Source organism: Hyla sarda, chromosome 1, assembly GCF_029499605.1.
Source record: "Hyla sarda isolate aHylSar1 chromosome 1, aHylSar1.hap1, whole genome shotgun sequence".
Taxonomy (NCBI): domain Eukaryota; kingdom Metazoa; phylum Chordata; class Amphibia; order Anura; family Hylidae; genus Hyla; species Hyla sarda.
The window spans coordinates 310,068,696-310,086,978 of NC_079189.1; the positions used below are offsets into that span (position 1 = coordinate 310,068,696).

General features: G+C 44.0%; 1 protein-coding gene across 2 annotated transcripts in view; it reads left to right on the forward strand.

Annotated features, from left to right (window-relative positions):
* The first annotated feature begins 8,636 nt into the window (after positions 1-8,636).
* Positions 8,637-18,283, forward strand: part of DGKQ (diacylglycerol kinase theta) — a 200,338-nt gene continuing 190,691 nt past the window's right edge. Inside the window, exon 1 of one of the 2 annotated variants that reach the window (XM_056518257.1) lies at positions 8,637-9,512. In XM_056518257.1, the coding sequence (XP_056374232.1) occupies positions 9,224-9,512 (289 nt within the window). In that variant the 5' untranslated portion in view covers positions 8,637-9,223. The remainder of the gene's footprint in view (positions 9,513-18,283) is intronic. The other variant, XM_056518256.1, reaches the window with a different exon arrangement.

Here is an 18,283-nt window from a genome sequence, read left to right on the forward strand (position 1 = left end):
CGCAACTCCTCATGTTTGGAGGAGAAAGAAAGCTGAGTTGCATCCAAAGAACACCATACCTACTGTGAAGCATGGGGGTGGAAACATCATGCGTTAGGGGCTGTTTTTCAGCAAAGGGACCAGGATGACTGATCTGTGTAGAGGAAATAAATGGGGTCATGTATTGTGAGATTTTGAGAGAAAACCTCCTTCCATCAGCAAGGCCATTGAAGATGAAATGTGGCTGGGTCTTTCAGCATGACAATGATCCCAAACACACCGTCCGGGCAAAGAAGGAGTGGCTTCGTAAGAAGCATTTTAAGGTCATGGAGTTGCCTAGCTAGTCTCCAGATCTCAACCCCATAGAAAACCTTTGGAGGGAGTTGAAAGTCTGTGTTACCCAGCGACAGACCAAAAACATCACTGCTCTAGAGGAGATCTACATGGAGGATTGGGCCAAAATACCAGCAACAGTGTGTGAAAACCTTGTGAAGACTTACAGAAAACGTTTGACCTCTGTCATTGCCAACAAAGGGTATATAACAAAGTATTGAGATTAACTTTTGTTTTGTTATTGACCAATTACTTATTTTCCACCATAATTTGCAAATAAATTCTTTAACCCCTTAAGGACTCAGGGTTTTTCCGTTTTTGCCCTTTCGTTTTTTTCCTCCTTACCTTTTAAAAATCATAACCCTTTCAATTTTCCACCTAAAAATCCATATTATGGCTTATTTTTTGCGTTGTCAATTCTACTTTGCAGTGACATTAGTCATTTTACCCAAAAATGCACGGCGAAACGGAAAAAAAAATCATTGTGCGACAAAATCGGAAAAAAAAACGCCATTTTGTAACTTTTGGGGGCTTCCGTTTCTACGCAGTGCATATTTCGGTAAAAATTACACCTTATCATTATTCTGTAGGTCCATACAGTTAAAATGATACCCTACTTATATAGGTTTGATTTTGTCGCACTTCTGGAAAAAATCATAACTACATGCAGGAAAATTTATACGTTTAAAAATGTCATCTTCTGACCCCTATAACTTTTTTATTTTTCCATGTATGGGGTGGTATGAGGACTTATTTTTTGCGCCGTGATCTGAATTTTTTATCGGTATGATTTTTGGTTTGATCGGACTTTTTGATCACTTTTTATTCATTTTTTTAATGGTATAATGGAATTTTTTTGCGTGTGCGCCATTGACCGTGCGGTTTAATTAATGATATATTTTTATAGTTCTGACATTTACGCATGCGGCGATACCACATATGTTTATTTTATTTTTTTTACACTGTTTTATTTTTTTTTTTATGGGAAAAGGGGGGTGATTCAAACTTTTATTAGGGAAGGGGTTAAATGACCTTTATTAACACTTTTTTTTTACATTTTTTTTGCAGTGTTATAGCTCCCATAGGGACCTATAACACTGCACACACTGATCTCCTATGCTGATCACTGGCGTGTATTAACACGCCTGTGATCAGCATTATCGGCACTTGACTGCTCCTGCCTGGATCTCAGGCACGGAGCAGTCATTCGTCGATCGGACACCGAGGAGGCAGGTAAGGGCCCTCCCGGTGTCCGGTCAGCTGTTCGGGACGCCGCGATTTCACCGCGGCGGTCCCGAACAGCCCGACTGAGCAGCTGGGTCACTTTCAGTTTCACTTTAGAAGCGGCGGTCAGCTTTGACCGCCGCTTCTAAAGGGTTAATACCGCACATCGCCGCGATCGGCGATGTGTGGTATTAGCTGCGGGTCCCGGCCGTTGATGAGCGCCGGGACCGACGCGATATGATGCAGGATCGCGGCGCGATCCCGCTTCATATCGCGGGAGCCGGCGCAGGACGTAAATATACGTCCTGCGTCGTTACGGGGTTAAAAATCAGACAATGAGATTTTATGGATTTTTTTCTCATTATGTCTCTCATAGTTGAGGTATACCTATGATGAAAATTACAGGCCTCGCTCATCTTTTTAAGTGGGAGAACTTGCACAATTGGTGGCTGACTAAATACTTTTTTGCCCCACTGTATAAGGGGCCCAGTCTGGTTCCATGAGACCAAAGTAAAGGGCTGCGATTGTGTGATAGGTAAGGTACGGGTACTCATCTTCTTGCAATCCCATCCCAGTGAGTAAGTACAGGTGAGTGATGATGTGGAAGTGGTGGTCTGCACATGCTTATGGCGAGAAAGAGGGAGGAGAAGAATCTGGAAAGAAAAAAATAATGTATTTCCAAGTATATTAAAAAACATTGTTCAGTCTCCTAAAAGAGACAGGTAATACGAAAGTTAAAGGGGTTATCCAGCTAGGGGATAAGTGTCTGATCATGGGATGGTCCAACCACTGGGACCCCACGTGAAATCCCGACTCTTCCCGCTGAACACTTTGGCTTCATCTTCCAAGAGTAACTGGTCTCAGCAGTGACAGGCTGCTCAATCTCCAGCCATAGTGGTGATTGGCTGAGCACACTAGTTAGTCTAGAAGCTGGAGCTCACAATGGGAATAGCAAGGCCTCATTCTGGAGATCAGGAAGAGCCCCAGCGGTTGGACCCTCCAACCCCTCGCCCCCCCCCCCCCCCATTGATCAGGCACTTACACCCTATCCTTTTTAAAAATTCTTGTCCCTCTTAACCCCTTAAGGACCGGAGGTTTTTCCGTTTTTGCATTTTCGTTTTTTGCTCCTTGCCTTTAAAAAATCATAACTCTTTCAAATTTACACCTAAAAATCCATATGATGGCTTATTTTTTGCGCCACCAATTCTACTTTGTAATGATGTCAGTCATTTTGCCCAAAAATCTATGGTGAAGCGGGAAAAAAAATCATTGTGCGACAAAATTTAAAAAAAAACGCTGTTTTGTAACTTTTGGGGGCTTCCGTTTCTACGTAGTACATTTTTCGGTAAAAATGACACCTGATATGTATTCTGTAGGTCCATACGATTAAAATGATACCCTACTTATATAGGTTTGATTTTGTCAGACTTCTGGAAAAAATCATAACTACATGCAGGAAAATTAATACGTTTAAAATTGTCATCTTCTGACCCCTATAACTTTTTTATTTTTCCGTGTATGGGGCGGTATGAGGGCTCATTTTTTGCGCCGTGATCTGAAGTTTTTAACGGTACCATTTTTGCATTGATAGGACTTATTGATCGCTTTTTATTCATTTTTTCATGATATAAAAAGTGACCAAAAATGCACTATTTTGGACTTTGGAATTTTTTTGCGCGCACGCCATTGACCGTGCGGTTTAATTAACGATATATTTTTATAATTCGGACATTTCCGCACGCGGCGATACCATTTATGTTTATTTTTATTTTTATTTACACTGTGTTTTTTCTTTTATGGGAAAAGGGGGGTGATTCAAACTTTTAATAGGGAAGGGGTTAAATGATGTTTATTCACTTTTTTTTTGCACTTTTTTTTTGCAGTGTTATAGGTCCCATAGGGACCTATAACACTGCACACACTGATCTTTTACATTGATCACTGGTTTCTCATAAGAAACCAGTGATCGATGATTCTGCCGCATGACTGCTCATGCCTGGATCTCAGGCACTGAGCTGTCATTCGGCGATCGGACAGCGAGGAGGCAGGTAGGGGCCCTCCCGCTGTCCTGTCAGCTGTTCGGGATGCCGCGATTTCACCGCGGCTATCCCGAACAGCCCACTGAGCTAGCCGGCATGCTTTCGGTTTCACTTTAGACGCGGCGTTCAACTTTGAACGCCGCGTCTAAAGGGTTAATAGCGCGCGGCACAGCGATCAATGCCGCGCGCTATTAGCCACGGGTCCCGGCCGTTGTTAGAGGCCGGGCCCGACCCGCTATGACGCGGGGCCACGCCGTGGCCCCGCGTTATAGATCGGGAGTGGACACATGACGTTCCAGTACGTCATGTGTCCTTAAGGGGTTAAATGCAGTGGCCACATTACCTTGTAGTATATAGTACAAAGTTGTTAGTGAGGTAATTCAGAGGAAAATAAATATTTTTAAAACAACTGGCTTCAGAAAGTTAACAGATTTGTAACTTACTTCTATTTAAAAATATTAATCCTTCCAGTACTTATCAGCTTTTGTATGCTTCAGAGGAAGGTGTGTAGTTCTTTCCAGTCTGCCCACAGTGCTCTCTGCTAACACCTCTGTCTATTTGAGAACTGTCCAGAATATGAGCAAATGTCCAATAGCAAACCTCTCCTGCTCTGGACATGGACAGGGGTGGCAGCAGAGAGCACATTGGTCAGATTTGAAAGAACTAAACTACAGAACTTCTGAAAACTGTGATTTGCCCATAACAACAAATCATAACTCAGCTTTCATTTATCAGATTGATCTGGTAAAAGGAAATCTGGACTGTGATTGGTTGCTATGAGCAAATCAGACAGTAAAATCTACTTAGTATGCTATGGTGTTTACTAATGTTTCCTTTATGAGCTTCTACAGGGATTAAAAAAACACTAGATAAAAGGCACAAAATAAAAACTGGAACCAAAAACACATGTTTTAAAGCACAGACACAGAAGAAAATGAAGTGTGTACGGAAGCCCTAGGAATAAAAGACTAAAGGTCAATTAGCAATCCATAAACAGAAAAGTTCACGTAGGTGTAAAAATACCAGAAACCTTTTCTAAATATACAATTTCCCTAACAAATAAAAAGTGAATTCTACTGGTGTATGGTGAACAACGTAAAAACAGAATAAACCATGGTGCAATTGGATCCTGCCATTGTAAAAATAATTAGAGACTAAAGGCCAATTTAAAAGAACATCCAAATGATACCTGAAAGTTTAACATGTACTGCAAAAAAAAACTCAAGAAAAAAAATAAAGAAAAAATAAATACAACCAGAATGAATATATCTGAGGCCACCATTGATTTCCATAATGAAAACCATTAATATTGTGATCAAACACATATTGTGGATGTGGTGGACTGACGCAAATACAACTCAGACTCTGTTAGAGTTATGCAATTCAGTAAGTACTATCATTTGCCTACTTTCATATAGTTGTATGTTTGTTTGACCACAGCTCGGGACAAATTTGTCCTCATCATGAGTGACCTAGCAGGAATATTAGGTATACCTAGCCGAAAGACCCTTTAGGTCTGAAAAGTTCTGGCCAGCATTTTCTTGGTGAGAATTTCCAGCCATTTATTCATAGGATTTTTGGTGCATTCAATGGATACTAGATGAGTTTATGAGAAGACACCCTTTTTTCGGACACCCACACTGCTTTTACCAAGAGGCCATGCCCCCTTTCCTACGCTTGACAGGTTTGTTCTGCCTCAACCGGTGATATGCTTAGCAGTAGTGTGACTATGGAGCCCCGGCCCTGGTCTTCTTTCTTGTATCTGGGCTCAAAAAGTCACACTGCAGCTCAGCCTATCACCAGCCAAGGCGGGAGATTGATGCATTCGGCGGCAGTGTCATGTATTGACCACAAGAATCAGGGAGAAGACCGCAGCAAAGGCTGAAAGCAGGATACAGAGTGCACTGGGGGAATGGTGGGAGGTAAGTGCAGTTTTTTTTTTTTTTTGGCAACATTCTGAGCAAGTTAACATAAAAAGTTTATTGGAACAGCTTGGGTGACCATTCAGTTATCATTTCAAATCATACAATAAATGACAATCATGCATAGCATAACAGTACAATATACAACACAGGTTCCCTAAGTTATACACTGTACCACATGCTGCACTAACATTCCGCTCCATCACTCAACCGAAAAACAATACATTAAAATCTGTGATAGGGGAGGGTTGTGGGGTCTTTGGGGGGCAGGGAAGGGCAGATCACAGGGCCAAACTACTCAGCAAACACATGAGGAAGTAGAGGGGCATTAGTTCTTTTCATTGTCAACATCAGGATTAAGTTGTATCCTGGAGTTGCCCTTTAAGTTATAGCTATTTCTTGACCACACTGACAGCTTTAGTACAGATTGTCTCATGGAGTACTTCTTTAAGTTATAGCTATTTCTTAACCACATTGAAAGCTCTAGTACAGATTGTCTTCCAGAGTGCTCCTTTATGTTATGGCTATTTCTTGCCCACACTGACAACTCTAGTATAGATTGTCTTCCAGAGTGCCCCTTTAAGTTATAGCTATTTCTTGCCCACACTGACAGCTCTAGTACAGATTGTCTTCTGGAGTACTCCTTTATGTTATAGCTATTTCTTGATCACACTGACAGCTCTAGTATAGATTGTCTTCCAGAGTACTTATTTTAGCTATTTCTTGACCACATTGACAGCTCTAGTACAGATTGTCTTCTGGTGTACTCCTTTATGTTATAGCTTTTTCTTGACCACATTGACAGCTCTAGTACAGACTGTCTTCTAAAGTACTCTTTTCATTTATAGCTATTTCTTGACCACACTGACAGCTCTAGTACAGACTGTCTTCTGGAGTACTCTTTTAATTTATAGCTATTTCTTGACCACACTGACAGCTCTAGTATAGATTGTCTTCCAGAGTACTTCTTTTAGCTATTTCTTGACCACATTGACAGCTCTAGTACAGATTGTCTTCTGGTGTACTCCTTTATGTTATAGCTTTTTCTTGACCACATTGACAGCTCTAGTACAGACTGTCTTCTAAAGTACTCTTTTCATTTATAGCTATTTCTTGACCACACTGACAGCTCTAGTACAGACTGTCTTCTGGAGTACTCTTTTAATTTATAGCTATTTCTTGACCACACTGACAGCTCTAGTATAGATTGTCTTCCAGAGTACTTCTTTTAGCTATTTCTTGACCACATTGACAGCTCTAGTACAGACTGTCTTCTGGAGTACTCCTTTAATTTATAGCTATTTCTAGACCACATTGACAGCTCTAGTACAGATTGTCTTCTGGAGTACTCCTTTAAGTTATAGCTATTTCTTGACCACATTGAAAGCTCTAGTACAGATTGTCTTCCAGAGTGCTTCTTTAAGTTATAGCTATTTCTTGATCACATTGACAGCTCTAGTAGAGATTGTCTCCTGGAGTACTTATTTAAGTTATAGCTATTTCTTGACCATATGGACAGCTCTAGTACAGACTGTCTTCTGGAGTACTCCTTTAATTTATAGCTATTTCTTGACCACATTGAAAGCTCTAGTACAGATTGTCTTCCAGAGTGCTCCTTTAAGTTATAGCTATTTCTTGATCACATTGACAGCTCTAGTAGAGATTGTCTCCTGGAGTACTCCTTTAAGTTCTAGCTATTTCTTGACCACATTGACAGCTCTAGGACAGGTTGTCTCCTGGAGTACTCCTTTATGTTCTACCTGTTTCTTGACCACACTGACAGCTCTAGTAAAGATTGTTTTCTGGAGTACTCCTTTATGTTCTAGCTATTTCTTGACCACATTGACAGCTCTAGGACAGGTTGTCTCCTGGAGTACTCCTTTATGTTCTAGCTGTTTCTTGACCACACTGACAGCTCTAGTACAGATTGTATTCTGGAGTACTCCTTTATGTTATAGCTATTTCTTGACCACATTAAAAGCTTTAGTACAGATTGTCTTCCAGAGTGCTCCTTTAAATTATAGCTATTTCTTGCCCACACTGACAGCTCTAGTACAGGTTGTCTCCTGGAGTACTCCTTTATGTTCTAGCTGTTTCTTGACCACATTGACAGCTCTAGTATACACTGTCTTCTGGAGTACTCCTTTATGTTCTAGCTATTTCTTGACCACATTGACAGCTCTAGTACAGATTGTCTTCTGGAGTACTCCTTTATGTTCTAGCTGTTTCTTGACCATATTGACAGCTCTAGTACAGGTTGTCTCCTGGAGTACTCCTTTATGTTCTAGCTGTTTCTTGACCACATTGACAGCTCTAGTATACACTGTCTTCTGGAGTACTCCTTTATGTTCTAGCTGTTTCTTGACCACATTGACAGCTCTAGTACAGACTGTCTTCTGGAGTACTCCTTTATGTTCTAGCTGTTTCTTGACCACATTGACAGCTCTAGTACAGACTGTCTTCTGGAGTACTCCTTTATGTTCTAGCTGTTTCTTGACCACATTGACAGCTCTAGTACAGACTGTCTTCTGGAGTACTCCTTTATGTTCTAGCTATTTCTTGACCACATTGACAGCTCTAGTACAGGTTGTCTCCTGGAGTACTCCTTTATGTTCTAGCTATTTCTTGACCACATTGACAGCTCTAGTACAGATTGTCTTCTGGAGTACTCCTTTATGTTCTAGCTGTTTCTTGACCACATTGACAGCTCTAGTACAGATTGTCTCCTGGAGTACTCCTTTATGTTCTAGATGTTTCTTGACCACATTGACAGCTCTAGTACAGGTTGTCTTCTGGAGTACTCCTTTATGTTCTAGCTGTTTCTTGACCACACTGACAGCTCTAGTACAGACTGTCTTCTGGAGTACTCCTTTATGTTCTAGCTGTTTCTTGCCCACACTGACAGCTCTAGTACAGACTGTCTTCTGGAGTACTCCTTTATGTTCTAGCTGTTTCTTGCCCACACTGACAGCTCTAGTACAGACTGTCTTCTGGAGTACTCCTTTATGTTCTAGCTGTGTCTTGCCCACACTGACAGCTCTAGTACAGGTTGTCTCCTGGAGTACTCCTTTATGTTCTAGCTATTTCTTGACCACATTGACAGCTCTAGTATACACTGTCTTCTGGAGTACTCCTTTATGTTCTAGCTGTTTCTTGCCCACACTGACAGCTCTAGTACAGGTTGTCTCCAGGCGTTCTCAATGGCAGACCTGAGTATTTCTCAATCGATCTCTGATCTGGCACCATGCCCTAGTAGGCAGCTCTGCCTTTCAGGACTGCGGGAAAAGTAAATGCCAGCTCCTGTGGGGCTCCTATTGGCTGCTACCCAGCTTTCCCAGTGACAGAAGTCATTGGATTGCACTATTGTTATGGACGTTTCTTTGAGGCAGGAAAGCCAAAGCCTTCTCCGGTGTAGGAATGACTCGGGTGAGAGAAGTTCTCGGTGTGTAACACAGAGGGGGCGGGGCCTGGAGTCGCAGCCCAGCCAGGGAGGTCAGCCCCGAGCGCACTCGCATACACCGTGGAGCTGTCTCGTTCACACAAGCCGCGCTTCCAGCTGAGGAGAGGACATGTTGCGCCCTAGCCCCGCACTCCCCCAGATGCCCCCTGTGGATTAACCCTTTGCCCCGCTGCTGCCAGACACTGCCAAGATTCCCCCCCGCCTCGCACGCTTCCTCGTCTGCCTCGCGCGTCTTGGGCCCTCCTCTCTGTCTGTAAGAGGCAGAGATGGCTGCGGACGGAGCTAGATCCAGGTTTGGGAATCTGGGCCACCGTGGAGGAGGAAGCAACAGCAGCAGCCCGTCTTCTAGCCCTAAGCTCGGTGGGGGCAAGACCAGGACCCCCCCTCCTCAGAAGAAGCAGAACCCCTCGTCACCTGGCAGCAAGCACCAGCCACCCAGGCAAGCCTCAGCCGCTTCTCCCGGGCACAGCTTCAAGAAAGTCACCCTCACCAAGCCCACCTTCTGCCACCACTGCACGGATTTCATCTGGGGGCTGGGCGGCTATCAGTGTGAAGGTAAGGACAGGGCACGGCGGGACTCTGGTTGCCTTGTTGCTGGGCATATTACTGCTTTGAATGGCTTGTGAGGGGCTGGAGCGGTCGTGACTGACAGAGGTGTGGCTGACAGGTAACACTGAAGATGTCTGAGTAATAGGGAAGGCATTTCTATGGCAGCTCCTCAGCCGTGTGAGGAAAAGGCGCAGGCAGCTCGGTCTCCTCACAACAAGGGAGCAGTACCGCAGTACCACTCCACAAAGGACTACATGGCCAGACGTAACAGCTGACTGGCACTGGCATAGAGGAAAGTGCCCACTAAGTCAATAGTGTAGGGAGCCACGCCCCTTCCCGACACAAGCACTGTGTAGTCGGCTTTTGTAGGAATAGAACAGTAAACAAAGTGCCTCCAGCTGTTGCAAAACTACAACTTTCAGCATGCCCGGACAGCCTTTGGCTGTCCGGGCATGCTGGGAGTTGTAGTTTTGCAACAGCTGGTGACACCCTGAAGTAGAGGCATTTATGTATGTGGAGTGGTGTAAGCTAGTGATCCATATAACTCTGCTCCTCTTCCTAACTAGATGGCCTCTGCTATCAGGGTCTGTACAGTGGTTCTAATAAATAAAAGATGTCCCCGTCTTTTCTGTTGTAATGGTCCTAGGACAGAATTGCTGTCTCCTGTGGACTTAGGGGGACATGTGTCATTATTTGCGTATGGTAGAAGCAGTTTACCCCTTTTGCAGCATTCTAAATTATGCGCCGAAGCGCTAAATTTATCAATCAAGTGCAATAAGTTTCATAAATTGCGGGCAAATATAGTAATTAGAGATGAGCGAACTTACAGTAAATTTGATTCGTCACGAACTTCTCTGTTCGGCAGTTGATGACTTTTCCTGCATAAATGAGTTCAGCTTTCCGGTGCTCCAGTGGGCTGGAAAAGGTGGATACATTCCGAGGAAAGAGTCTCCTAGGACTGTGTCCACCTTTTCCAGCCCACCGGAGCACCGGAAAGCTGAACTAATTTATGCAGGAAAAGTCATCAACTGCTGAGCCGAGAAGTTCGTGACGAATCGAATTTACTGTAAGTTCGCTCATCTCTAATAGTAATCTCCTCATACCTCCACTGGAACAAAAATGGAACCGATGATTTAGAGCATCCTATTACGTGCAGTCCAAGATGGCTTCTATTTGCGTTAAAAATATGGTCACTGCGCACGATTTCTGTAGGTAAATGAAATGTACGCAGTTAATAAATTCATGCATACTAAATATGTCACTCCAAGGTACACCGAAACCTGCACATCTGGAGGAAATGCTCCACCAGAATGTACGCAAAAAAACAGCTTGCGCAAAAATGTAAACACAAAATGGGTAAAATCTTTGATACATGTCCCCCATTGACTCTTTTTGGTACTCGATGCTTGTAGGACAGATTGCTGGTGCACTGCATTGTTGTGGCAAACAACTGACACATTGTAGCAAGGGGGTTGTTACAATATTTCCACTTCCTGGCTGTAACAATAATATTTGTGCAACAAAAAAAAAAATCAATATCAATAGAACTGTGAATGGGCTGCAGGAACTGATATGGGAAATGGCAATGTTTGTACTGGGCTGTGGTGTATGTTAGTGCTATGTGACAAGACAAATATGAATGTATCAAGGCTTATGGATGGGCTAGATTTACATATATCCGGCTCCCGCAAAACTGGGTGCAAATTGCCACAACTGATGTCAGAAGTGCATCAGTTGTGCATCATCTGGCATCCATTGTTTGTGATCGCCGGGCGGGGGAACGCAGCAAGATGCGTTCGCTTATCTGTGCCGGTCCGGCAAGTCCAATCATCCGGCGTCTAAACTGAGACGCCGGATGATTGTGAATGGTCCCTTTCAAATGAATGGGATCAGTTCTGGCTTCATTTTCCTACAAAAAATGCTCTGGAGGGAAAAGGAAAACTGATGACGGACATATGTAAAGGGAGCCTTAGGATGCAGATCAGTGCAAAACGTTTTTTTAATTATTTTTGTTTTTATAAAGTGGTATTCCAGTATTATTTTTTTTTGACTATGCTACAGGGGCTGTAAAGTTAGTGTAGTTCATAATATAGAGTCTGTACCTGTGTGTGACGGTTTTCTCACAATTCTTCTGTGATTTTCACCCCAATATTTATTTTTAACAGCATACAAAATGACTGTTGTCTCCGATTTTTCCCAGCTTGCAATGCGGCCGAGACCTGACATCACTAGTCAGCTGATGACAGGGAGCCTGTCTGCTTCAATGGGTGAAGCGATCGCTTGGTGGGAGAGAGATTAATCTGCAACTAATGCAATAGCTGTAGGCACCCTGATTGAAAACCACAGGTCTTTTGAATGGATGCAGCTCATTTATGTTTCAATGGGTGGGGTGGCTGATGTGTGGGAGGGAGGAAAATTGAATTATGGGATTTGTAGTCAAAAAAAGAAAAGTCAAACAGGAAATACCAGTTCACAAAAAGCTAGCCACAGTGTTATGATAATCTCACAGCATAGCCATTTAGCCCCAAGACAAGCGCAGATCCTTCCTAAGCATGTCCATTACTGTCTGTCAGGTACGTACTAAAATCACCTTATAGTGGATAACCCCTTTTAAATCAACTGGTGCCAGAAAGTTAAACAGATTTGTGAATTACTTCTATTAAAAATCTTCAGTACTTATCAGCTGCTGTATGCTCCACAGGAAGTTCTTTTCTTTCTAAATTACCGTATATACTCGAGTATAAGCCGACCCGAGTATAAGCCGAGACCCCTAATTTCAACCCAAAATCCCAGGTAAAGTTATTGACTCGCGTATAAGCCTAGGGTGGGAAATACATCATCCCCCCCCTGTCATCATCCAGACCCGTCATTAACATCCTCATCATCATCACCGCCTGTCATCATCCAGACCCTCATCATCATCACCTGTCATCATCCCCTTGTCATCATCCCACACATCCCCCCTTCATCATCCCCTTGTCATTATCCCACACATCCCCCCCTTCATCATCCCCTTGTAATCATCCCACACACCCCCCTTCATCATCCCACCCCCCCCTTCATCATCTTGTCATCATCCCACACCCCCCCCCCCCTTCATCATCCTCTTCTCATCATCCGCCCTCAGTGGTCTTCAACCTGCGGACCTCCAGAGGTTTCAAAACTACAACTCCCAGCAAGCCCGGGCAGCCATCGGCTGTCCGGGCTTGCTGGGAGTTGTAGTTTTGAAACCTCCGGAGGTCCGCAGGTTGAAGACCACTGCGGCCTTCAACATCATCCAGCCCCCTCTCACCCCCCTTTAGTTCTGAGTACTCACCTCCGCTCGGCGCTGGTCCGGTGCTGCAGGACTGTCCGGAGAGGAGGTGGTCCGGTGGGATAGTGGTTCCGGGCTGCTATCTTCACCGGGGGCGCCTCTTCTCCGCGCTTCCGGCCCGGAATAGAGGCGTTGCCTTGACAATGACGCAGAAGTACGTTGGCAATGAACGCACCTCTGCGTCGTTGTCAAGGCAACGTGACTATTCTGAGGCCGGGGACAAAGCGCGGAGAAGAGGCGCCCCCGGTGAAGATAGCAGCCCGGAACCACTATCCCACCGGACCACCTCCTCTCCGGACAATCCTGCAGCACCGGACCAGCGCCGAGCGGAGGTGAGTACTGTACAGAACTAAAGGGGGGTGAGAGGGGGCTGGATGATGTCGAAGGCCGCAGTGGTCTTCAACCTGCGGACCTCCGGAGGTTTCAAAACTACAACTCCCAGCAAGCCCGGACAGCTGATGGCTGCCCGGGCTTGCTGGGAGTTGTAGTTTTGAAACCTCTGGAGGTCCGCAGGTTGAAGACTACTGCGGGTGGAGAGTTCACTCGAGTATAAGCCGAGGGGGGTGTTTTCAGCACGAAAAATCGTGTTGAAAAACTCGGCTTATACTCGAGTATATACGGTACTTTTCTGTCTGACCACAGTGCTATCTGCTGACACCTCTGTCCATGTCAGGAACTGTCCAGAGTAGGAAAAAATCCCCTTAGCAAACATATGCTGCTCTGGACAGTTCCTCAAATGGACAGAGGTGTCAGCAGAGAGCACTGTGGTCAGACTAAAAAAGAATCCAAAAATAATTTCCTCTGTAGTATTCAGCAGCCGATAAGTACTGGAAGGATTAAGATTTTTTTTTTATAGAAGTAATATACAAATCTGATAAATTTTTTTGCACCAGTTGATTAAAAAAAATAATAATGTTTTCCCACCGGAGTACCGCTTTAAAGGGACACCAATCACTGATGGTCTGCTGCTGCTGTTCCTCAGACCTTGAAACCCTGTCGGCTTCACTAGATCTGCCTTTGCCATTCTTTCTCTGAATGATCTACCATGTGGATGAGCTGTGATCTGATCTTGTGAACACATGTTCCCAGTGAGCAGTGGCTGGATGATAAGGATCCTGCTAATTCATGTCACAGAAGGATTACTGAGCTTGCCTACTATAGTCCTCCAGAGCATTGTCACTTGCAGTTGTGTTTGTTTTGGAGGCAATCAATGGCAGTAAAACATTGTAGTAAGGCTATGGCGGCCGCTCTGATAGACAAGTCCCAGCTCTTATCTCCTGTTTGCTGGTTCAATATGATTAACACTTGATGCATTTACTTGTTCATAAATGAAGAAGATACAAACAGATTATGGGGAGAGGTGGAAGATGTTTACAGGAAATCTAACCAGTAAAGAGACTGGGGCACAGCTATGAACATAGTGGCACATTTGGGTACCAGATCTGTGACAAAGTCACAAGCAGTAGTGCAAAGATTTGTGAATGATGAACGTTGACGATTTTTTATGAGGCGTCTCTTTGGCTGGAATAAAATATTTTGCATGTACTTTATAAGGATGTTTTTACATGTGGCATTTATCTGTCATGCTGCTGTATTTAAAAGTGAGTGGGGCCTATCAGAATTGGGCATGACCTCCTGTGGTCCCATAGATTTTCTACAATTAAAAGCAGAAATTGGCATACATTTTGTAGCAGAAATGTACGAAGTTCGTAACTAGGGTAAATTTCAATTTGAAATTCAGACCGATATGACAAATTTCCGAGGAAGCTGTTGCCTGTCAAATCATACTCCATCCTGCTCTGACATAAGACTGCAGTGTAAAATTCCCTTCCTTAGTATGTTTTATGTACATTTTATTATTTTATCATAACAGGTGTGTGTGTGTCATATATATATATATATATATATATATATATATATATATATATATACACGCATCTGCCAGATATTACTTGAACATTTTTAGGAAATTGTTGACCACATATACAGTGCTTTGGTGACATTTTGTAGGTGTGAATATATAATATATTTAACTAAAACACAGCCTGCTCTTTTATGGTATTTTTTCCCATAGGCGTCTCTAAAGGAAATTAAAAAAACCTGGAACATGCATGTTGCTGCTTTCGAGGCATTTTTTGTTGTAAGTCTTTATAAAAATGAGACCAATTGTGTGCTACCTGCTCATCATTATTCTGTCCCTGCGGTGACCACACTGGATTTACACAAGAGCGTACAGAACCGGAGCAGTCGCCTCTGCCTGTTGCTAGGCAGCTGTCTGAGCTCATCTCTGCGATAGCTAGCAGGCACTTTGCTAGGCCACTTTTTGTTAAACCCCATTCGCTTGCGTTGTATTGTACTTAGCTGCAGATTTCTGTCGCACAGGCCGCCACAGGTAGAAATTCGGATCGGAAGTGTTTGTATATAGATATATTGGATTTCTTGATCATTCCTATTGAAGATATAATCCCACAATTCTGGCGGATTTTTGTCAGTTTAATCTGCGGTTTACAGTTCAAGGCACGTGGATGTGGTTGTGCAAACCTAATATCCACATGAGGACGACACCTCTTGCAAAGAAAGTCTGCAACATGTTTAATCTGTTGTGGAACTGCCAATTTTCTTGTAACGTGTAGATTTTCAGCAATATCTGTAGTGGAAATGTTTGCTGCGTGTGGGCTTACCCTAAGGCCTCCCACACGCAAGTGGATTTAAAAGACACCAGGCCAAGGAAAAGTCTTCTAGGGCGCAGCGACCACTGTATATACCAGCTTATTAAAAGATTGTTCACAGCACAGTAGTCTTTATTATTACATGGCATTTCAGCTCCAGAGTCTTCCTCAGGCATAGCATCTGTACCAGACATACAGGTTTAAATTACACATAACCCCTCCGCCATGACATCACTTCCAGGTATGACCCATAAGCAATACATTTATGTCAGTATAACCCATACCTATACAGTTGTAGCAATTATAATAATATATGTAAACACAAAAATGACTGTTACTAAAGATCATATTTGGTAAAAGTATGCGGCTATTCGCATGACCTTAAAAGTATGCACATACCGTACTTTCAAAAGGCAGAATGTGCTACTTTCATTCAGATGAAATATGCCTATTGACATCTTGGGACACAAATAGTACATACCGTATATACTCGAGTATAAGCCGACCCGAGTATAAGCCGAGACCCCTAATTTCAACCCAAAATCCCAGGAAAAGTTATTGACTCGAGTATAAGCCTAGGGTGGGAAATACCTCATCCCCCCCTGTCATCATCCAGACCCGTCATTAACATCCTCATCATCCCACACATCCCCCCTTCATCATCCCCTTGTCATCATCCCACACATCCCCTTATCATCCCACACATCCCCCCTTCATCATCCCCTTGTCATCATCCCACACATCCCCTTATCATCCCACACATCCCCCCTTCATCATCCCCTTGTCATCATCCCACACATCCCCCCTTCATCATCCCCTTGTCATCATCCCACACATCCCCTTATCCCACACATCCCCCCTTCATCATCCCCTTGTCATCATCCCACACATCCCCCCTTCATCATCCCCTTGTCATCATCCCACACATCCCCTTATCATCCCACACATCCCCCCTTCATCATCCCCTTGTCATCATCCCACACATCCCCTTATCATCCCACACATCCCCCCTTCATCATCCCCTTGTAATCATCCCACACACCCCCCTTCATCATCCCACACCCCCCTTCATCATCCTCTTCTCATCATTCGCCCTCAGTGGTCTTCAACCTGCGGACCTCCAGAGGTTTCAAAACTACAACTCCCAGCAAGCCCGGGCAGCCATCGGCTGTCCGGGCTTGCTGGGAGTTGTAGTTTTGAAACCTCCGGAGGTCCGCAGGTTGAAGACCACTGCGGCCTTCAACATGCGGACCTCCAGAGGTTTCAAAACTACAACTCCCAGCAAGCCCGGGCAGCCATCGGCTGTCCGGGCTTGCTGGGAGTTGTAGTTTTGAAACCTCCGGAGGTCCGCAGGTTGAAGACCACTGCGGCCTTCAACATCATCCAGCCCCCTCTCACCCCCTTTAGTTCTGAGTACTCACCTCCGCTCGGCGCTGGTCCGGTCCTGCAGGGCTGTCCGGTAAGGAGGTGGTCCGGTGAGGAGGTGGTCCGGGCTGCTATCTTCACCGGGGGCGCCTCTTCTCCGCGCTTCCGGCCCGGAATAGAGCCGTTGCCTAGACAACGACGCATCTGCGTCGTTGTCAAGGCAACGTGACTATTCTGAGGCCGGGCCCGAAGCGCTTAGAAGAGGCCTCCCCGGTGAAGATAGCAGCCCGGAACCACTATCCCACCGGACCACCTCCTCACCGGACAGCCCTGCAGGACCGGACCAGCGCCGAGTGGAGGTGAGTACTCAGAACTAAAGGGGGTGAGAGGGGGCTGGATGATGTTGAAGGCCGCAGTGGTCTTCAACCTGCGGACCTCCGGAGGTTTCAAAACTACAACTCCCAGCAAGCCCGGACAGCCGATGGCTGCCCGGGCTTGCTGGGAGTTGTAGTTTTGAAACCTCTGGAGGTCCGCATGTTGAAGGCCGCAGTGGTCTTCAACCTGCGGACCTCCGGAGGTTTCAAAACTACAACAAAAATCGTGCTGAAAAACTCGGCTTATACTCGAGTATATACGGTATGTATCTGTATTTGATTTGTATTGCATCAGTATTTTCGTTTATTATCCGTATCACACATAATCTCATCACGTCTGGAAGGTTGTACCCCAGACCCGCTTTTTCCTTAAGATGAGGTCAGTCTTTCCTGTACCCATGCAAGAGCAATATTACTATAGAAAGGTTGGCCATAGCTAAGCCCTCTGATTATTTGGATGACTAGGGACTCATTGGGGGAGATTTATGAAAACCTGTCCAGAGGAATAGTTGCTGAGTTGCCCATAGCAACCAATCAGATCGCTTCTTTCATTTGTGAAAAGGCCTCTGAAAAATGAAAGAAGCGATCTGATTGGTTGCTATGGGCAACTCAGCAACTTATCCTCTAGACAGGTTTTGATAACTATAACCCATTGTCACTAAATATGTTAAATTATACATATTATTATATTTATATGTAATCCCATTCTTATTTTTATAGTGTCAATTTATAGCTTTTAAAAAAAAAATGGATTAATGAAAAATGGAACAGTGTTAAAAAAAAATATATATATTAGATGCATCTTTTAGCAGACCAGTAAAAATACTGCATTTAACTTGTACAATGCAATTGGTTGTTTAAAAAATAAAAATAATTGTTCTGTGTCTGCATGGTTCACTGTATTGTTCCATTTTCACCAGTAAAAAAATCTTTTTTTTTTTATTATATAATAATATATAATGTATATATCTAAAGCATAATTGTTTGAATATAAAAGGAAATAAGAATAAAGCTGATTCGGTGTATTGACATCCTTTTTTTTCAATGTAAGAAAAA